At 44.9% G+C, this 21,445-nt stretch overlaps 2 protein-coding genes across 6 annotated transcripts in view; one reads left to right on the plus strand and one right to left on the minus strand.

The window, feature by feature from the left end:
• USP35 (ubiquitin specific peptidase 35) overlaps window positions 1-2,451 on the minus strand; it is a 62,905-nt gene extending 60,454 nt beyond the window's left edge. For 2 of the 3 annotated variants that reach the window (XM_061628979.1, XM_061628977.1), the window contains exon 1: window positions 2,252-2,451. The gene's annotated coding sequence lies outside the window, so the exon portion shown is untranslated. The remainder of the gene's footprint in view (window positions 1-2,251) is intronic. The other variant, XM_061628980.1, reaches the window with a different exon arrangement.
• Window positions 2,452-2,580: 129 nt separating this feature from the next.
• On the plus strand, window positions 2,581-14,403 carry KCTD21 (potassium channel tetramerization domain containing 21). 3 transcript variants are annotated; one of them, XM_061628984.1, is made up of 2 exons: window positions 2,581-2,742; window positions 11,346-14,403. In XM_061628984.1, the coding sequence occupies exon 2, from the start codon at window positions 11,378-11,380 to the stop codon at window positions 12,158-12,160; it is 783 nt and encodes a 260-aa protein (XP_061484968.1). In that variant the 5' UTR covers window positions 2,581-2,742; window positions 11,346-11,377; the 3' UTR covers window positions 12,161-14,403. The 3 variants fall into 3 exon arrangements, with proteins under 3 accessions (XP_061484968.1, XP_061484969.1, XP_061484970.1); XM_061628985.1 differs by lacking the exon at window positions 2,581-2,742 and adding an exon at window positions 2,755-2,959; XM_061628986.1 differs by lacking the exon at window positions 2,581-2,742 and adding an exon at window positions 2,755-2,935.
• Window positions 14,404-21,445: the final 7,042 nt, after the last annotated feature.

Genomic DNA, 21,445 nt, shown 5'->3' on the forward strand with positions numbered 1-21,445 from the left:
TCTCTCCCAATCTGCTGATTGAAAAGAGTCTGGGCCGTGACAGCAACTCATGCAGAGATGCAGAGGACAGCCTCTTCCATGGGCAAGTACTTTGCTGAGTTCACAAGAGACTTTAATTAGAGCTAGGGTTGTATAGCACAGCGGTTCCCAAACTTCCCCCCTCCCCAGAAAGCACTTGAAAATTGCTGAGGATCTTGACAGACCACTTTAACTATTTATTTTTTATCCCGTTGTAGCAATAGCGATTCATAGAATTCAAATTGTAATACAATATAAGAGATAAACGAAGCAATAAAAATCAATAGGAATATTCAATGTGATGGATGTACCATCTCCCATCTTCATCCACAAGAGGACCAACTGAATAAATCTCACGGACCACCAAAGGTCCACAAACCACCATTTGGGAACTCCTCATACAGCCGTTAGTGTCCCAGAGTGATCCAAGTTCAAATCCCCACTCAGTCACAAAGCTCATTGGGGGACCTCAGACCAATCACAATCTCTCTCTCTCTCTCTCCCCCTCTGCCTAACCTACGTTGCAGGGCTATTGCAAAGGTAAAATGTATGGATGTGGGAGAACTTTGCATGCCACTTCAATGCTCCTTAAAGGAAAGGCAAGATGTAATTATAATAAATAAATGCATGAAAGATGGTATAGCACAGTGGGGAGGAGAGCCTGGCTGGGAGTCCAGACTCTGTGAGTTCAAATCCCCGCTTGTGGCTCCTGGGTGTCAAGGACAAGCTAAAGATCATCCCACAGTGAGTGGCTCAGGGGTTACGTGCCCTGCCACCTGTGCAGCCGTGGGCAAGCTGCAGAGTCCCAAGGAGCCCAGTTGCCCCCCAGCTGGCAGTGGCGGACAAGGAAGGGGCTGGCTTGTGCAGCTGTGGCAAGCTGAGCAGGCCCTAGCCAGCTGGGGAGGACTAGCCTCAGAGCCAGGCAATGGTAAACCCCCTCTGAATACCGCTTACCATGAAAACCCTATTCATAGGGTTGCCATAAGTCGGGATCGACTTGAAGACAGTCCATTTCCATTTTCAATAAGTAAATGCATTTATTTCTCCCATCACAACTGCAGTTCTCTGATGGCCTTAAGGCTAAGACTACTGCTTTAGCTTTTACAAGACTCAAATGCTGCTGCAGCTCCTGCTGCAGAAGTACACGGCAGAGAAAACACAGCAGCAAAGAAGCAGCCTGTTATTAGCTTTCCCCTGGATTCCTTCTCTCAGTACGTCAGTAAGCCTGACATCAACTCTTTGTTTTACCAAAGCTTTGTACTGCTGGGGGGGAAAAACCCTTGCCATATTCCCCTTCCACAGGCTCACCTGTCTTTCCAAACCCTTGCCAAACAATTATTAGGTAATGAGAGAATGCCAGCCCCAGGGAATGGAACAAGAGTCAGGAACAAAATTAAGTTAAATTAGTAAACCATGCTCCAAAATCAGTTTTGAATCCCGCAGCTCAGCCCTGAAGAAAGTGAAGTCATCCTCCAGAAAAGCAGCAATATTGAGCATGTGCAGTGCATATCTTAAACAGTTAGGAGAAAGAGCCTGGCTGAATCAACTCAACGATCTATGGTGCAGCCTACGCAGCCAGATGCAAGAGGGCAATTGTCCTCTCCTGTTGTTTGTCACCCAGTGTCTAATATTCAAGGATATACTGCCATTAAACATGGAGGTTCTCTGTGGGTGGCATAGAAATAGAGAGCTGGTGTAGTGGTTAGAGTGTGGGTCTGGGACCTGAGAGACCCAGGTTCAAATCTCCACTCAGCCATGAAGCTCACTGGGTGACCTTGGGCCAGTCACCATCTCTCAGCCTAACCTGCCTCACAAGGTTGTTGTGAGGATAAAACCGGGAGGGGGAGAACCATGTTTGGGTGCCACCTTGAGCTTCTTAGAGGAAAGGTGGGATATATGTGTAATAATAAACAAAATAAGTCAATAGGGTCACATCAAACCTCCATGGAAGGGGTCAAAAAAAATCCCAAGGCTCCCCCTTAAGTTTTTTTCAGTAATGGTGATAGCAGTCCACTCTCCTGTCCAGTCCAAATCTGGCGATCCTGCGTCCGTTTACCTGGGAGTAAGCTCTACACCCCGCCTGAACGCAGCAGGACTGCCTTGCGAGCCAACATGCATAGGATCACACTGCACTGCGCGCATCCGTTATCACTCGGGCTGTCTTGGCAAAAAATGGTAGAGGGGAGGCGGTTGGGAGTTGGGGGGTAAGGAAGCAAGGCGATCGTCCACTTACTTCTTTCTCCAGGCGCAGAAGACGCCTTTGCAAAACAACGCCTCCCCTCCTCTGGCCGCCCGCACCGTCCGCTGGCCTCACTGCAAAACCCAGCGCTGCTGCAGAGGAACAGCGCCAGGTCAAAGCCGCTGCAGCCAGCCTTGAACTGCAGAGACAACCTCCGGCTCCCTTCCGAGATGGGCTCCTCCTGTGCCTTTCAACCCCGCCAGGGATCCCAGGGCTGCGTCCCCTTTAACACCAGCTGATCGCTCCCAGGCTCTGCCCCAAGGCCGCCTGGGAGTTGTAGTTTCACCGCCGATTGGTCGAGTTTGCAGAACAGGGGCCCGAAAAATACAGTTCCCATGGAGCACTGCGGGCGGCTGGAGCTTCCCTTCGTCTGCCAGGCAGGGCATTTCCACCTTTCCCCCACCTCGTCTTCCCCGTTCCCCACCGCATTCATTCTTCTCGAGCGCCTGGGGCTGAAGGGTCCCGCGGATTGGTAAGGGGGACAGGTAAGTGATGCAGGTGGCGCCAGGTGTGCAAAAAGGAGGAGGGGGCCGGAGGATGCTTGGATGAAGTCCTCCAATGAATGAGATGCTGACTGATCACCGGCAAGTGGGATCCTAAATGCTGGGGCCCTCAGAGGCATGCCGCTGGCTTGATGCGTGCATTTTGCAGTTGTTGTTTCAGTAGTGGAAGAGAGAGGTAATTCTTGTAAAGCCTGCTTGGGTAAGAAGTTGAATTTTAATGAAAACTGTTGAAAAGTTGCTCCTTCCCTTTGAGAGTCTTGAATGTCGTGTTTCCCCCACCACCACCTCTAAATTAACTTTGCTGTGCGGCCTTGTGTTTTCCTAGCACTAGGGCTTCTGTGGTTTTAATAGAAATTCAACAGGGAGAGCTTTCCTGTTGCATCCTTTGAGTTTCTGCCTGTGAGGCAGTTAAAAGTAACTGCTAGCAAATGTTTACTCCCAACTTATTATACATAACATTATTATTATTAAGACAACATATTTATATCTAAATATCTCCCATTATGAGGTACTGTAGTTCATTTCCAGAGTTATACAAAACAGTAAAGCCTGTTAGGCTGCAGTAAAACATGTATTTATGTTATTTTCCTCCACCATAAGTTGTCTTCCAATAATCAATAAAAGGACCCTACACATTTAGAGTTCTGCTGCCTGCCATCCCTTAGATCAGTGTTTCCCAGCCTGTGGATCATGATCCGCAAGTAGGTTGCAGGCTTTATAAATAAATCCCAAATAATTGTCGCTTTTAATCTTTAACTGGCACGATGAATATTTCTTACAACTTTTTGTTTCATTGGCATATTATAATGATGCGTTGACATTTGTAGCTGAACAATGGAAAGACTTGAATCTTGCAGTTTAATGCTTGGGAATGGCTCTCTGGCAACAGATCCAGAGACAGTTCACTGCAAGGTGCTCATACAGGGAGTTATTTTGAGTGCCTATTACAGCTTGTCTCTAATGTGCAGGTGCCAAATAATAATGCATGAAACTAACAAAGGCCTAAGGTCCAAAATTCATGTGACACCAAATTGACGGGTCACCGTATTAATCTGTAGTTGGCTACAGAATTGTACTCAAACTGCATGTCAGTGGTTCCTGCTCAAACTAGAGGAAGGTAATGAGTGAAGAGGTGCTCCTAGTCAAGAGTAGGAAACAGTGTCTAATGTACAAATAGTCTGACCTAGTATAGAACAGCTCCCTCTGTCTGAAGGAGGGATAGATGCTATAATTTTAGGCAGATCTGTTTCCATATAATGTCTGGATTTTGTCTGCCATGTCCACAGTAGAATTTGTTCTGAATGCAAAATTCAAGGAAGATAAGGCTATCAGTGGCTACTAACTCTGATGGCTGTCCTTTTCCTCCATGGGCTGAGACAGAATGTTTCTGAATACTTGTTACTGCCTGAAGATCTAGTGCACTACATGCTCTTTTGTCCCCTGTATAGGAACCCTAGACACAAATTCCTAGCACCTCTGATCAACCTTAAAGGGGGGTTACCTTGTGACATCCTAGTAGCCGAGCTCCTGGCCGATAAGTACAACCAGGTGACAGTTGCAGTGGCCAACTTTGCCCTAGCTGCAAAAAAGCTAAGAGCAAATTACGTAAAAGCAAAATGCCCACAACCTTGTAATGATTGCAAATTTTAAGTTGTATGGTTTTAATGGTCATATGGTTTTAAATTGTTTGTTGTATGCTGTGCAATGGCCTATGGCTAAAAGCAAATAAAGCGCTGATTTGATATGAATACCTGTTACTGCAAACAGCAGGAGGGGAGAAATCCTGCTTGTGGGCTTTCCATAAGAATCAGGTTGGCCATTGTGAGAACAGGATACTGAACTAGATGGGTCACTGGCCTGACTGAGCAGACTCTTCTTACATTGTTATGATTGTTGGAAGTCAAAATGATTACAAAACATGAGCTGCATGCAAAGCCTTTTGCATGACTTCAGCTCCTTGGAAAGAAAAATGTACTTGACAAGGCTTGTTAGAGGCAGTGTAAAATTAAATTAAGGCTGCAGCAATCTCCACACTTACTTGAGAGTAAGCTCCATTGAATTCAGGGGACCGTCCTGCTGCGTAATCATGAACGGGATTGGGCAATTAAGATTAGAATGTACAAACAGGCAAAGACAGACTCTGATTGTTGAAGCAGTTCTTTTGTGCCAACGTCAAGCCAGAGTTGGTAAATCTTCTGTTAACACACAGCTGATTTCCTTTAATCTACCAACACCAACCACAACGTATAATCTTATCTATAAAGGTAAAACTGGTTTTAAAAGATGAAAGGTATAAAGGGAGGGGAGAAGGCCAAAAATATCAGACAGATCATGTGCAAATTTAAGCTGACTAGCTGTGCCTTGCTTTATGATTTAGTCCTGAAGATGAACATGGGAGATTTTTGTGAAGGGAAGATTTTTAGGGTGGGATTGCAATGGACCTAATGTTGTGTATGTATTTACATTAATAACCCACTCACCCCTAGGGTGGCTTACAAATAAAAGCCGCACACGGGGGGGGGCACATGTGCACGCGAAGCCTAGCAGCAGCATGAGAATATTGCTCTGGTTTCCATCACACTGCTGATGATGATGATAATGATGATGATTTATTGCATTTATATACTGCCCCATAGCCAAAGCTCTCTGGGCGGTTTACAACAATTAAAAACATTAAAAACACATATACAAATTTAAAAAACACATTTTTAAAAATAAATTTAAAACACATGCTAAAATGTCTGGGAGAAGAGGAAAGTCTTGACCTGGTGCTGAAAAGATAACAGTGTTGGCGCCAGGAGCACCTCGCCAGGGAGATAATTCCATAATTTGGGGGCCACCACTGAGAAGGCCCTCTCCCTTGTTGCCAGACTCCCAGCTTCCCTTGGAGTAGGCACCCAGAGGAGGGCCTTGGATGTTGAGCATAGTGTACCGGTGAGTTCGCGTCGGGAGAGGGGTTCCATCCTGATGAAAATGCTGACACCCCTGCGGTAATTGTCTATCTCACTTACAACCCCTAACAAATGAAATAATGTAGCGCGCTCCTGCTCACAAACAGAGGCTTGGCAGATTTAATTAGTGCCTTAAATTTAAGATTTTAGGCATAGCCCCTGATGCAATCTCAAAATGGTGGCGAAAGGCAGGAAAACGGGGCAAGAACAATTGGCGCCTCATAATCTTGAATCTTTGCTTGAAACTATAATGGAACGTGTGCAAAAAATGCATTCCTTGCTAATTGCTGAATGGCAAAAAGCCTTTGACTCAACAAAAGAAACGTCAGATAAACTAACGCAAAAAATTATGACTATTGAAATGACAGCAAATAAAGCTATGGAACTAAGTATAAAAAATGCTGATAAAGTCCAGAAACACTTAAAAACCAATAAGGACTTGCAAATAAAGGTGGATGAACAGGAGAACAGAGGAAGACATCGGAATGTACATTTTTGTGGGGTCCTTGAAGAAAAGGAGCAGGGAGACATTTCATTGCTTCATTCATTCATTCATTCATTGGCAATCACTCGTGGCCGAGTAAGATTGTCTTCCAAGATAAGGTCTTTAACAGTGGGTCTGTAAGTGACTGTGGAGGCCAATTCTGGATGCACACAGCCTCCCACAGTGAGGACACAGGTTTCCAGATGGAAGATGGTCACGATGCGGATTTGCTTGACGTGCCTTCCGCTTAGCTTGTTTGTCCCTTTTGCCCTGTACTCGTGCTTCTTCAAAGTCCATAGCACCTTTGATAATGGCCGACCTCCAATTGGGATACTCATGGGCCAAGGCTTCCCAGTTCTTGATGCTTATGTTACATTTTTTTAGATTAGCTTTGAGAACATCTTTAAACCTCTTTTGCTGTCCACCAATATTCCGTTTTCCATCCTTAAGCTGGGAGTAAAGTAGCTGCTTTGGAAGGCAGTGATCAGGCATTCGAACAACAGGGCCGGTCCAGTGAAGTTGATGTTGGAGGATCATTGTTTCAACACTGGTGGTCTTTGCTTCTTCCAATAAGCTAACATTAGTCTGCCTATCTTCCCAAGTAATTTGCAGAATTTTCCAGAGGCAGCGTTGGTGGAATCTTTCAAGAAGTTGGGAGTGGCGTTTATAGATGGTCCATGTTTCACAGGCATACAGTAAGGTCGGTAGTACAATGGCTTTTTAAATAAGCATTTTGGTCTCCCTGCGAATATCCCGATCCTGGAACACTCTACGCTTCATTTGGGAGAATGCGGCACTTGCAGAGCTCAGACAACGTTGAATTTCAGCATCGATGTCAGCTTTTACAGAGAGATGGCTGCCAAGATAAGAAAAGTGATCGACATTCTCCAGTATTGCACCATTAAGGTGGATTGATGGTGCTACAGAGGGATTGGTTCGCACTTGCTGATGAAGCACTTTGAGTTTTTTGATGTTAAGCGAGAGGCCAAGCTTTTCATATGCTTCTGCAAAGACATTTAGGATAGTTTGAAGATTTTCCTCTGAATGTGCGGAGACTACATTATCATCGGCATATTGAAGTTCTATGACAGAGGTTGTAATTACCTTACTTTTTGCTTTCAGCCTACTGAGATTAAAAAGCTTTCCATCTGTTCGATATGTTATTTCCACGCCAGTGGGAAGTTTCACCTCAACAAGGTGTAGAATCATGGCGATGAAAATAGGTCAGAGCAATGACACGTCCCTGCTTGACGCCTGATCCCACTCTGAATGGATCACTTTGAGAGCCATTGTTATCTAAAATTGTTGCCATCATGTTGTCATGGAGGAGTTGCAAAATATTCACAAATTTATCAGAGCATCCAATTTTCAGAAGGATGGTCCTGAGAGCAGTTCGATTTACAGTATCAAAGGCCTTAGTCAGATCAATAAACGCCATATACAGAGGTTGGTTTTGCTCCCTGCATTTTTCTTGAAGCTGTCGTGCAGTGAAGATCATGTCCAGTCCCCGAGATCCCTGTATCAGCATTAGACCTGGAACATGCCCAAGTCCAAAGCTTGTGCAATGCCCGTGATATTATAGTGGCTTTTGCTCATTTTTCAACTTAAAGACAGACTTATGAAAGTCATTAGAGACAAAGGGGGTCTGAAATATGATAATAAAGAGATCATGGTCCTTCATTGCATTGTTATCCGACTGTAATCACCTTGTGTGACATGGGCTACTTCTGGGAGGAAGGATGGGATATAAATTTAATAAATAAATAAATAATAAAAATAATAAAATGAAATAAAGCTGCGCAGGAGAACAAATGAAATTGTTTTAACACAACCGTCCCCAATCTTCAAGGTACCAGTACTCAGGGCTTTTTTTGCGATACCACTCACTGATACAGGAGCCTCTTTTTTTTGCTGCCCAATTTTTGTGGGCACCCACAGCACTTTTATCAAGATATGAGTACCAACACCTCATTTTTTTACCAGAAAAGCACAGCTAGTACTGGTGTACCAAGTGCTGTACCACTTGGAGCCAGGATACCTAAAATATTGTCTCACCCCTCATATGCTCAACCTGATCACTGTGCCTTGCAAGGAGAAGGTCTTCTGAAGATACCATCTCACCAGGAAGTCTGTTCTGTATGATGTAGGAATCGAACCTTTAGTATGACAGTACCTATCCTCCTGTTACAAATCAGACGGGCGACATCTCTTATCTTTTTCCAACTAGCCTTTTAAGTGGAGATTTTTATTCCAGTCTCTATCTGTATTGGATGTGAAATTGTTTTTTAAATATGCTTTTGTTACTGATCCTTTTTTTGCTGAATTGCCTCAGGATGTTTTAAGGGAGACCATAAATGAAATAAATAAACCTGGTGCCCTCTAGATGTTGTTGGACTGCAACTCACATCAGCCTCAAGCAGCATGGTTGCTGGTCAGGAGTGATGGGAGGTGCGGTCCAGTGCCATCGGGAGGTTACTCAAGTTGGGAGATGGTTGCTCAGAGGACTGGACGGTCACCCTGACAATAGACCGGGCCCTAGAGGACCAGATCATCCCCATGCCTTTTAGGCAAGGCTATACCTTATGTAGCCTAAGTCAGAGGTAGCCAATATGTAAAAAGATGCTCTCGTGTCCTGATGAAGTTTAAATGTAAATGTACTGCCTTCAAGTTGATTCTGACTTATGGCAATCCTATGAATAGGGTTTTCATGAGGCTGAGAGGCAGTGATTGGCCCAAGGTCACCCAGTGAGCTTCATGGCTATGTGGAGATTCGAACCCAGGTCTCCCAGGTTGTAGTCCAACACCTTAACCACTACGCCACACTGGCTCTCCTGATGAAGTTTACCATGTGTTATTTTCAACTAAGTCCTACTCAGAGTAGACCCATTGAAATTAATGTACCTGTTAGCCATGCCTGTGAACTTTAGTGGGTCTACTCTGAGCAGGACTAGCACTGAATACCACCCCATGGATTTAGGAATAGTTGTGACTTGTAGGTAGGGATGGGATCCTTTGGCCAGTGCCAGTTTGAAAGCATTCTGTCGATCTAACTGGCTGGTATCAATTTGAATTCATTATTTATCTGGAATCCGCTGCTTTTACTGATCCATTTTGTTCCCCTTGGAAAAAATATTAAGATTAATATTGATATTTTGACATGAAATGTCAGATATTTATAAATTAAAGGAAATATTGATAAAATATCGATATTAGTATCACTATTTTGGATGTGAATTTATTTTTTTAAAAGCCCATTTCCAAAAATGGCCACGGAAAATCACTACATAAAAATCCTATCTGCAACTAATAGCAAATAAGCAAATAAATGGAAAATTCGGTAGCAAATCCGAATTAGGTAGAAATCTAGCACATCCATACTAGTAGGTGTGTTAAATTAAGTTCCTGTTAGAATAATTGTTAGGGCTTCTGCAGATATCCTTCTTATGCTTCCTGCATGATTTTTTGCTTATGATGGTATTGGGGCAGATATATGCGATCTTGCTTTCAGTACTATTTGTGCCTGCAAAAGTTTCAGGGTGGGTATACTTCTTCATTTCCAGTCAGTGCATGTCCCATATTGCTGATAAAATCCAGTAACTTCTTATACCACAAATGTTCCCATTTATTTATTTATTTTGTCCTACCTTTGTTGTGCTACTGTGCAAGAGTGCCCCTCCAGACAGCAATAATGTGGTAACTTTGAGGAAGCATTGCAGAACTCCTCATAAAGTGGAATGATGTGTGTCGAGTCCAATATAAATCTATCACTAATGCACTGTTATTGCATCAAATCACATGGTTGCAGAATGCACCCCCCCAAAAAAAACCACAACCCCACTAATCTGAATGGGTCCTTAGTGTTAACCAATTAAATAAATATGAAGTAGTTAGAAGGGATATTTCACTTCAAGGATAGAAGGTCTCTGCCATCAGTAAAGACCCTCTCCTTCCCTCCCCTCCCCACCATCTAGGCATTTGGGATGCCCGTACAACGTCACCCCACTTTACAAGTAGAGAAATCCAAGGGATAGCCATACTAGGACTAGTATACACTGTGTGCTCCAGATGCTGCTGGACTACAACTCCCATCATCCTTGACCATTGATTATATCAGCAGGGGCTGATGGGAGTTGTAGTCCAACCACATCTGGAGGGCGCCACATTGGCTACCACTATAGCTGTGTGTGTGTATGTGTGTGTGTGTGTGTGTGTGTGTGTGTGTGTGTGTATATATATATATATATATATATATATATATATATATACACACATATACACATATATACATATATACATATACATATATATATACACATATACATATATATATATACACATATACATATACACATATATATATACATATATACACATATATATATATACATATACACATACATATATATACATATATATATATACACATATACATACACATATATACACATACATACATATATATATATATAAGGCCGCCTAACAAGATCAGCCACACAGGACCTTCTCTCGGTCCCACCAGTAAAAACAGCTAGGCTGGTGCGGACCAGAGAGAGGGCATTTTTGGTTGTGGCCCCCACTCTCTGGAATTCTCTCCCTTTGGATCTTCGACATGCCTCCTCCCTGTTGGGTTTTCACCGAGCCTTAAAGACCTGGCTATTCAGGCAGGCCTACAGAATCCTCAGGGTGGATGAGTTTTTGTAATGTATTAATTGATGTTTTAGACTACCTGTGCCTTTTTTGATTGTATACTGTATTTTATTATGTTTGCTGTAAGTCGCCTAGAGTGTCCGTTAATTTGGACAGATAGGTGACTAACAAATAAAATTTATTAGTTATTATTATTATTATAATAGATAGATAGATAGATAGATAGATAGATAGATAGATAGATAGATAGATAGATAGATAGATAGATAGATAGATAGATAGATAGATAGATAGATAGATATACACCACTCACATCTATCTCTTTCTCACACCTTTTTTTAAGCCCTTTGTGTAGAATTCTGGACCCCTAGCATACAGTTATAACTCTTATTGAGTCTGAAATGGTAAATGAAATGTTAGAATCTTTCTGCACTCAAACGCCTGCCCTGCCAAACCTAAACGATTTGTATGGTAACACCTGATGCTTGTTATTTCTTCCCAAGATCTGTTCCTGAGGCTGCACCTTTCTCTTGCCATGTCAGAGCCTATAACACTAAACGTTGGTGGGAAGCTGTACACAACTTCACTGTCCACCTTGACCAGCTTTCCAGACTCCATGCTGGGCGCCATGTTCAGTGGGAATATGCCAACCAAGAGGGACAGCCAAGGCAACTGCTTCATTGACCGAGACGGCAAAGTTTTCCGCTACATCCTCAACTTCCTGCGAACATCTCACCTGGACCTCCCAGAGGACTTCCAAGAAATGGGCTTGCTTCGCCGAGAGGCAGATTTCTACCAGGTCCAGCCGTTGATCGAGGCCTTGCAGGAGAAGGAGGTGGAGCTCTCCAAAGCAGAGAAGAATGCCATGCTCAATGTCAGTCTGGACCAGAGGACTCAGACAGTTCACTTCACTGTCCGGGAAGCCCCCCAGATCTACAGTTTGTCCTCTTCAAACATGGAAGTATTCAATGCCCACATATTCAGCACCTCCAGTTTGTTTCTGAAACTTCTGGGCTCCAAACTCTACTACTGTTTCAATGGCAACCTGTCATCAATAGTGAGTTACTTGCAGGACCCCTACCATGTGACCTTGGATTGGGTTGCAAGTGTAGAGGGCCTGCCGGAAGAGGAGTACACCAGGCAGAACTTAAAAAGATTGTGGGTTCTGCCTGCAAAGAAGCAAATTAACAGTTTCCAGGTGTTTGTGGAGGAAGTACTAAAAATTGCCATGAGCGATGGCTTTTGCGTTGACTCCTCTCACCCGCACACCTCGGATTTCATGAATAATAAAATTATCCGGCTAATCCGGTACAAGTAGGTGTAGCCTCCTTGGCACTCTCCCACTACGATAGCAATGATACGTTGAGATTCATGTCTTGACACCAGGTACACTTTTGGAGCCCGCTTCACAAATCACGTGCTAATAACCTGAATTATGAGCTGCAAATTGGAAGGTAGTTTTCCACTCAACAGACTAACGCAATATCTGTCAAAAACTCCCTAACAGGGTTGTGCAGTGAATCAGTTTGTGGGCCAGATTGGGGTGGGGTGGAGTATTCTCACAAAGACCTCTGGTTCCATGTAAACTGATTGCCCTTCTTCCAAGGTGCATCCTTAGGAAGGGATGAATTCCTTCCTGCATGGCTGTGCAGGCATTGGTAATGACATCAGCACTGGGGTGTGTGTGGTGCATATCCTGTACTTGTTTCACCCCCTTTGCATGTTTGATGCTACTGTGCCTGGCAGGGAAGAGGCAGAAATGATGTCAGCAAGGGTGCGGTGTAGGAACATTGATGGATAAATCTGGTTATAAAATGGCCTGAGGCTGGAATGAAGCTGTCCATCCCTGATCTGCAGGAGAAAAATAGCAATATTTAATGGTTTACACAGAGACTGGGTGTTGTGAAGAGATTCTGCTTTTGTCTAATGATAGGCGACGTATTTTAACTTCTCTGCCTCAGTTTTCCCATTGGAAAGAGAGTTGTGCAATCTGACCTACTAGAAAGAGCTGTCAGGCGGCTAAAACTCATTAAGGATGTTTGCGCTTGTGCGAGAGCCGAAGGTTTTCTCGATGAAAGAGACTTTTGAGCAGGGCATGATAGTGATTGGAGTTGATTCCCTTCTCACTTACATCATACAGTCTCTGGCACCTAGATATAAAATTGTTCAGTTTAGAGCAGCTCTTTGCCTTTATGCTGTTTTGTTTTTAAAGTGAATGACCAGTTATAAGATTGAAACAAACAAACGATGTAACCTCTAAGTATTTTGGATTTTTGCCTATAGAACAAAATGGAGCGCGGCTCCGTGATAATAGGCTAGTGAGGAATATCCATCTCTGCCAGCTGGCTGCTAGGTAGAAAGTAGCAGAGCACCTGCTTGCATGCAGAAGGCCACAGGTGCAGTCCCTGGCATCTCTAGGTAGGAATGGGGACATCCCTAATTGAAACCCTGAAGTGCCACTGCCAGTCAGTGTAGGCAATACTGAGCTAGCTAGACAATGGCCTAACTTGGTATAAGGCAGTTTCCTCTGATCCAGTGGTTTGTTCCCAAGGAGAAAGGAAGCATCTTGAAGATGCTGCTTCGCCGCCATCTGGACAGTGTAGCCGAGAGGCGCTAGTCAAATGCAAAGTATCTCCTCTCAGCCCTTCCAAAATCAACTGGCAAAGGGATAATGTTGCAGCTGGTTCTCCAGCACACAGTTGGAAAAGGGGGCACGGACACAGAGAGAGAAGGATTCTCTCCAGCGGACACAAAAAAGTGTGGTGGTCCTGAACAATTTGTGACACCCCCACCCCCAAATGGAAGATCAATCAGTTGCTTTATTTATTCATCATAAGCTGCAATTCTGCACATGCTTACCTGGGAGAAAGCCCCACTGCACACAGGAGGACTTACTCTGAGTAAACATGCATAGGAGGGCACTGTTAGGGATGTATACCCCATCTTTTAGGGGTTAGCCTCAAGATGGGTGACCAAAAAACATATATCACATAATAAAAGCAATAAAAGTGATAACCAGTGAGCTAAATGTGCATAAAACAGCAATTAATCAATTAAAGCAGCAGTGTTCCTAGGGGCATGGCCAGGTCATCACTATCTAGGAAGGGATGCAGCTGGCGCTCCAGCTAAAGCTGATGAAAGGCACTGCAGTGGTGGCAGCCAATGTGGCACCCTCCAGTTGTTGTTGGATCACAGCTCCCTTCATCCCTGACTGTTGGCCATACTGGCTGGCAGTGGAGGCTCCGACATCAATGCACCTTGGACAGCTCTTTGAAAGTTCGGACGAAAACCTGAAGCAGATTCACTGCCCCTCTGGCATCGGAGTCACCAGCCTCCACTGCTGGCTGGGGCTGATGGGAGTTGTAGTCCAACAATGTCCAGAGGGGTTGCCCATTGGCTACACCTGCACTGCAGCCTACCAATGCCGCAAGGGTCCAGCGGCAGCGCTCAACCTAGCAGTGCTCCAAGCTACAAAAATGCCCCCTAAGGAGATGTTCGGCTGCCAGCCAGAAACAGGTCGAATACCACAGCATTGGACTAATAAACTATTAGTTAATCACACGTCTTTTTTTTACCTGGACTGAGTTTCAATTTGTTAATCTTCATCCAGCCCTTTGCTGACCCCAGCCATCTGTTCAGGATGTCCACAGCTACATCTGGGTCCAACTGTATGGTGGCCTGACAGATGCTTACCAACATCCCTGTGCCGTTTTTGCGGTCGCAGCCTAACAGCAAATCCACAAACCCCTGGTGGGCCCCCATATATGGCTGGTAGGTTGTTTTCAGCTCAGTGGATCCTAAGACCTGCTTGTTAGCTTCGGCTATGCGGCAGTATACAAATGCAATAAATAAATAAATAATTTTATTTATTTATTATTAAATGTATATCCCGAGAGCCAGTGTGGTGTAGTGGTTAAGGTGTTGGACTACGACCTGGGAAACCAGGATTCGAATCCCCACCCAGCCATGAAGCTCACTGGGTGACCTCAGGCCAGTCACTGCCTCTCGGCCTCAGAGGAAGGCAATGGTAAACCACCTCTGAATACAGCTTATCATGAAAACCCTATTCATAGGGTCGCCCATAAGTCGGGATCGACTTGAAGGCAGTCCATTTCATTTTCAAATGTATATTCCACCCTTCCTTCCAGAAGAAGCCCAGGGGGTCAAACAAGTGATAAAACACTAAAAGCATCTATAAAACATATTAAAAAAACAAAGCATTAATTGGTGGATGCTTTTGCGTGGGAGCAACACCTCAGCTCTACGCTTCCATTGGTGAAGCCATATTTATTATTTATAATTATTATTATTTGTTTCATTTTTAGACCGCCCATAGCTAGTAGCTCTCTGGGCGGTGTACAAAACAGATTAAAAATACAATATTATAATAAAATCAATCACATATATCAACAACAATATTAAAATAAAGCGTAGACATAAACATTAACATTAAAAACATTAAAAAGCCTGGGAGTACAGCCAGGTCTTAACCTGGCGCCTAAAAGAAAGCACCGTAGGCGCCAGGCGTATCTCTCCAGGTAAGCTGTTCCACAATTCGGGGGCCACTACAGAAAAGGCCCTAGATCTGGTAACAATCCTCCGGGCATCCTGGTGAGATGGTACCTGGAGGAGGGCCTTAGATACTGAACGAAGTGAACGGGTAGGTTCATAGCGGGAGAGGCGTTCCACAAGGTACTGTGGTCCCACACCGTGTAAGGCTTTATAGGTCAAAACCAGCACCTTGAATCTGGCTCGGAAACAAATAGGTAGCCAATGCAAACAGGACAGGACAGGTGTTATATGCGCAGACCGATTGGTCCTCGTCAATAGCCTGCACTCATGAACACAAAACGAAGTGTGATGGTGGCGCTAATAGTAAAACCATGTTGCTTTTTCAACTAAAGAGAAAAGGGCCTTCTGTTTCCTCCTGCAGTGTGAGTTGGGACCAGCTTGAGCCTTCCCTTTGTCCTCTTTCCTTGAACATTGTATAAGTTAGGAGCGCATTTCTCAGTCGAATGTTGCAGCCAGCATGTAATAATTACACATATTTATGTCCTGCCTCCACTGTTGGAGACAGTATGTCTCTGAACACCAGTTGCTAGGAATCCCAAGGGCGGGTAGAGTGCTGTTGTGCTTATGTGCTGCTGGTGGGCTTCCCCTTGTGGCATCTAGATGGGCCTCTACTAGCCACAATGGCTACTAGCCATGATGGTTATGTTCTGCCTCCACACTGGTCAGAGGCAGTATGCTTCTGAATACCTGTTGCTGGAAACTGCAGGAGGGGAGAATGCTGTTGTGCTCAAGTCCTGCTTGTGGGCTTCTCGCTAGCATCTGGTTGGCCTGATCCAGCAAGGCTCTTCTGATGTTCTCACGTTAGCCTCGTAAAGTCACAAGGCTCTTTGTATTTGGAAGGTCAGCAGTTCAATCCCTGGCATCTCCAGTTAAAAGGATTGGGTTAACGGGTGATGGAAAAGACCCCTCTCCTGGCTGATGGATGGGGCCAGACAAGTCTTCCCCTTCCTGCAACATTCTTGTTGGGAGACAGGGAGGTGCTGTCTCCTAGTGCTGTGTTGTGCACACACCCCAATCTCTGAGTGGTGCAAGACTTTCAGAGGTTCCAGTGCTTACCCAGGGTTTTGTTTCCTTGGAATGAAGGTCAGTGGAGACTGGTGTCTTTAGGATATATGGTTTTATTTACACATATATACAATCTGAGCATAAAATGGAAGGGCTCACAGCATTAACAGCCCAACAGATCTTGCTTCCCCATTAGGTTTCTAGGGGACTCCAAAGCCATGGCTTGGGGTTTAGCACAGACAACAGGGCATGTGTCTATGTCAGGTCATCCCTACTTCTATTTAATCTGTAATGTTAAGCCCCTTGTGTCTCCATTAATTCACCCTCATCTATATGACACTGTCCTCCAATCTCTGCCTTTCCACATTTTCCACTCCCTTAATCCAGATTTTTCTCATACTAGGTATACTCCGAAAAGGAGAGAGAGCAATTACAACCCATTGCTAAGGAAGGAGCCCAGTTGCTTTGACCACATGCTTTGTATTCCATGTGGGTGGTTCTAACTCCTCCTCCTTCCATGCCTTCCGCTTCCCTTCTCCCTCTGTTATCTGAGCCAAAACACAATGAGATGGGGAGAAAACAGGATCTCAGGGGCTGGCTTTTCTCATCTCCTCATCCTCTCCCATTTCTGCAGATGTGGGTGATGGTCAGCTCTGTGTTGGGAGTGGAGGAAGGAGGGATGAAGGGGGTGGTGTAAATGAGCCAAGCATACTTTGTGGACCCACGGAAGGAGGGATGGTGGGGTCAAAGTCAAGCAAGCAGCAAAGTAAAAAAGGACACCCCTACAAATGTGGATGGGGGAAAGTTTGAAGGATCAAGTTTGGACTACCAGGGGATAATCCGGGATAAGGAAAACGTGGATTTTTAGCAATTTTACATGACAGTATGGATGAGCCCTATGCCCTTTCAGCTCCCAGCTCCACACCAGACTAACCCAGAATCTACCACCGGCCCTAACCCGGTGAGAGGGAAGGGATACCCTCATTCCTATGGCAACACATCTTGGCCAAGTCTTCGACACAAAGATTGGGCACTTGACAAACCCATTAACCTAACAAAGAAACTGGCTTGATCAGTACAACAGGTTTCTTCCCTGGCAGACCCCGACTTGCAGATACAGGGTTACAGGTTTGGAGGGGACCCACAGGCATAATCCATCCCAACCCCCCAATCCTATAATAGCATGTTGGTTCCCTGTCCAATGGTATGATTGAAGCAGGGTGGGCACTGGGCGGTCAAGACAATGGGAGCTGGTCTCGGGATGAACCAGAGAAGTCTGGCCAGTTGGTCACAATCATTGTAAAAACTTTTTTTTTAACCTCTCGGATGTTAAGATCAGCAGAGGAGGCCTTCTTGGTAGTTCCACCACCCTCAGAAGTTCAGGGGATGGTGGCCCGGGAGAGGGCTTTCTCTGTGGCAGCCCCTAAGTTGTGGAATTCCCTCCCTACAGAGGTACATCTAGCACCTTCACTGTACGGTTTTCGATTCATGCTAAAGAGACACTTCTTTACTCTGGCCTTCGGCACTTGAGATGTATGTTTTCAGGACCCACCTCTATTCCTGTGAATGTAATACATTTTGATTGCTTTTAATACTGTGTTTTTAAATCATGTAACCTGCGCTGGCGGAGGGTGAGCAATACAAATGAATAAAAATATTAAATAATTTGACTTTTCTGCACAGGAACTGGTCCTGTAAACACTCCTTGAGATTTAAGTTCCCCATCTCTTGGAATGGCTTCAAATATGGTCAGAGGTAGGAGAGGATGATCTTGAAATCTACTTCATCATGATGTTCAAGTGCCCCTTTGAAATGAGTCCTTAGCAGCTAACACTTGATGCTCTGTGGCTGCTGCAACGGATGATTGTGAATACCGTTCAGTTCTGCAATAAATGCTAAAACACCACGACTGATTCTGCAAGAATACCTGGTTGTTGCAGTTACAGGGTGTTTGGGACCCTCTCTAAAAAGCATCTTGGGTTTAACAGATGTTTATAATAAATCTGCTTGTTAACTTTTGAAAGATGCCTCTGAGAATTCTGCATATGTTTCTGGACTTGGTTTATGACAGATTGTAATGTCACACAGGTAGCTTTTGTTAGGAGATGAAGCATGACCTCTGTCCTCACCCCACCCCCATGTTGCATAGGCCTCAGTGACTAACAGGGGTATGTAAACACACAAACGGACTTGCAGCTCTGTGCAGATAAATGCTTATTTGCTATGCACGCTGACCAGCCTAGACTTCCATGCATCTGACATCCAGGTTCGACAAGTTTCCTTTAATAAACTGAACATAGGTCCATCTTCGAAGAGTCTCCAGAAACTGTAGTTAATTCCAAATACAGCCTTTCCATTTCTAAATGGGATCAGGCAATAAGAATAGTCTCTGGGCATGCAATTCAAAGTGCTAGTGATTGCTTTTTAAGCTCTCTATGGCATGGGTGTTGAAGCTGTTGCTGGACTCTTAACTCCCATCAGTTCCCCAGCCGGCCTGGCCAACGCTCAGGAATTAATTATGGGAGTTGTAGTCCAGAAACATCTGGAGGACCACAGATTTCCCCACCCGCGGCCACAAAACATTTCCTGATGTCCAGCTGAAATCTACTCTCCAATAACTTAAGCCCATCAGAGCTGGTTCTGTCCTCTGGGACAGGAGAGAACAAATGTTTGCCCTCCTCTTTGTGACAGAGGAGAAAGGGCTGTAGCACATCTTGCTTTGCGTGCAAAGGGTACCAGGTTCAAACCTCGGTATCTGCAGGTAGGGCTAGGAGAGACTTCTGCTTGAAACCACTGCCAGTCAGTGCAGGCAGTAGTGAGGGAGATGGACCAGTGGTCTGACCCGGGGGAAGGTAGCTTCCTATGTCCTTAAGAGAGCTATCATTCCCCCCCCCCCGCACTTCTGGCAAAAATTCCCAGTTCCTTCAACCTTTCCTCGTTAGACTTGCGTTTCCATACCCCCGACCATCTCCATTGCCTTCTTCTGAGCCCGTTCCAGTTTGTCCTTGTCCTTCTTAAAATGAGGTGAATTCATAGAATCGTAGAGTTGAGAGGGGCCTATAAGGCCATCGAGTCCAACCCCCTGCTCAATGCAGGAATCCAAATTAAAGCATTCTCGACAGATGGCTGTCCAGCTGCCTCTTGAATGCCTCCAGTGTTGGAGAGCTCACCTGTCTAACTGACTCTTGCCCATCGTGGCTCATCATGAGATGCAGAGAGAAGTTGGGTGAGGGGATCAAAGCGGTGGTAAACGCATCCTTGAAAGAGGGTGTGATGCCATCAGCCCTCAAGGAGGCAATTGTAAAGCCCATCTTAAAGAAGCCCTCCTTGGATCCCCAAGTTTTTAATAACTTTCGCCCAATTTCGAATTTACCATTCTTGGGCAAGGTCATTGAGCGAGTGGTGGCCAATCAGTTGTCGACACACTTGGATGAAACGGATTACTTAGATCCATACCAATCGGGCTTCAGGACTGGTCACGGAACTGAAACAGCCTTGGTCACTCTGGTAGATGATATGAGGAGGGCATTAGATAGGGGAGAATTTACCTTCCTTGTCCTCCTCGATCTCTCAGCGGCTTTTGATACTGTCGACCACAGTATCCTTTTATATCGCCTAGAGGGATTGGGAATAGGAGGCACTGTATTACGGTGGTTCCGCTCCTTTCTCTCTGATAGGTACCAACAGGTGGCATTGGGGGAGGAGGTTTCAGACCCTTGGCCTCTCAATTGTGGTGTGCCACAGGGCTCTATCCTCTCTCCCATGCTAGTTAACATCTATATGAAGCCGCTGGGGGCAATCATCTGCAGATTTGGGCTGCAGTGTCACCAATATGCGGATGACACTCAGCTCTATCTCTCATTTAAATCTTCACCAGAGTTGGCTGTGGAGACCTTGTCCAAGTGCCTGGAGTCCGTGAGTGGATGGATGGGAAGGAATAGGCTGAGACTGAACCCCGACAAGACCGAGGTACTGCTCGTGGGGGACAAGAGAAGGTTGGGAACCGTTGACCTGAAGTTCAATGGGGTGAGTTTACCCCTAAAGGACCAGGTCCGCAGCCTCGGGGTTGTACTTGATTCCAAGCTGTCCATGGAGGCTCAGATTTCGGCTGTGAGCCGGGCAGCTTGGTACCAACTACACCTTATACGTAGGCTGCAACCCTACCTTCCTGTTCATCAGCTCCCACTGGTAGTACATGCCCTGGTCACCTCTCGATTAGATTAGATTACTGTAATGCGCTCTACGTGGGGTTACCCTTGAAAACGGTCCGGAAACTACAACTTATTCAGAATGCGGCGGCTCGATTACTCACAAACAGTCGTCGCCGGGACCACATCACGCCAGTGTTGTTCGATCTACACTGGCTTCCAGTTGTTTTCCGGGCCCAATTCAAGGTGTTGGTATTAACCTTTAAATCCCTACACGGTCTCGGCCCAGTTTATCTAAAGGAGCGCCTACAACGCCACCAATCATGCCGCCTGACAAGATCGGCCACACAAGGCCTTCTCTCAGTCCCACCAACCAAAGCAGCTAGGTTGGCGGGCACTAGAGAGAGGGCCTTTTCAGTGGCGGCCCCCACCCTCTGGAACTCCCTCCCACAAGATCTTTGGCACATCTTTTCCCTGAATATGTTCCGCAAGGCCTTAAAGACCTGGCTTTTTCAGCAGGCTTTCAGGATTTTTGGGGAGGCTTAATATTCTTCTGTTTTAAATGCTTGCTTTTATAATTTATATTATTTCACTGTATTTTGTACTGTATTCTGCTATATTTATTGTATGTACGTCGCCTAGAGTGGCCATTGGCCAGATAGGCGACACATAAATTAAATTTATTATTATTATTATTATTACCTCTGCCCTAGGTCATTGGTTCCATTGTCATACCACTCTAATCAGGAAGTTTTTCCTGATGTTCAGCTGAAATCTGGCATCCTTCAACTTGAGCCCATTATTTATTTATTTAGACTATTTATTTACCGCTTAATATTTAAAAAGATCTCTAAGTGGTGTAAAACAACTACAACAAG

This window comes from Rhineura floridana, chromosome 5 (assembly GCF_030035675.1).
Source record: "Rhineura floridana isolate rRhiFlo1 chromosome 5, rRhiFlo1.hap2, whole genome shotgun sequence".
Lineage (NCBI taxonomy): Eukaryota > Metazoa > Chordata > Lepidosauria > Squamata > Rhineuridae > Rhineura > Rhineura floridana.

What these genes read in the sequence shown, in the direction of transcription:
- KCTD21 (XM_061628984.1), top strand. Translation starts at nt 11,378, where the DNA reads ATGTCAGAGCCTATAACACTAAACGTTGGTGGGAAGCTGTACACAACT.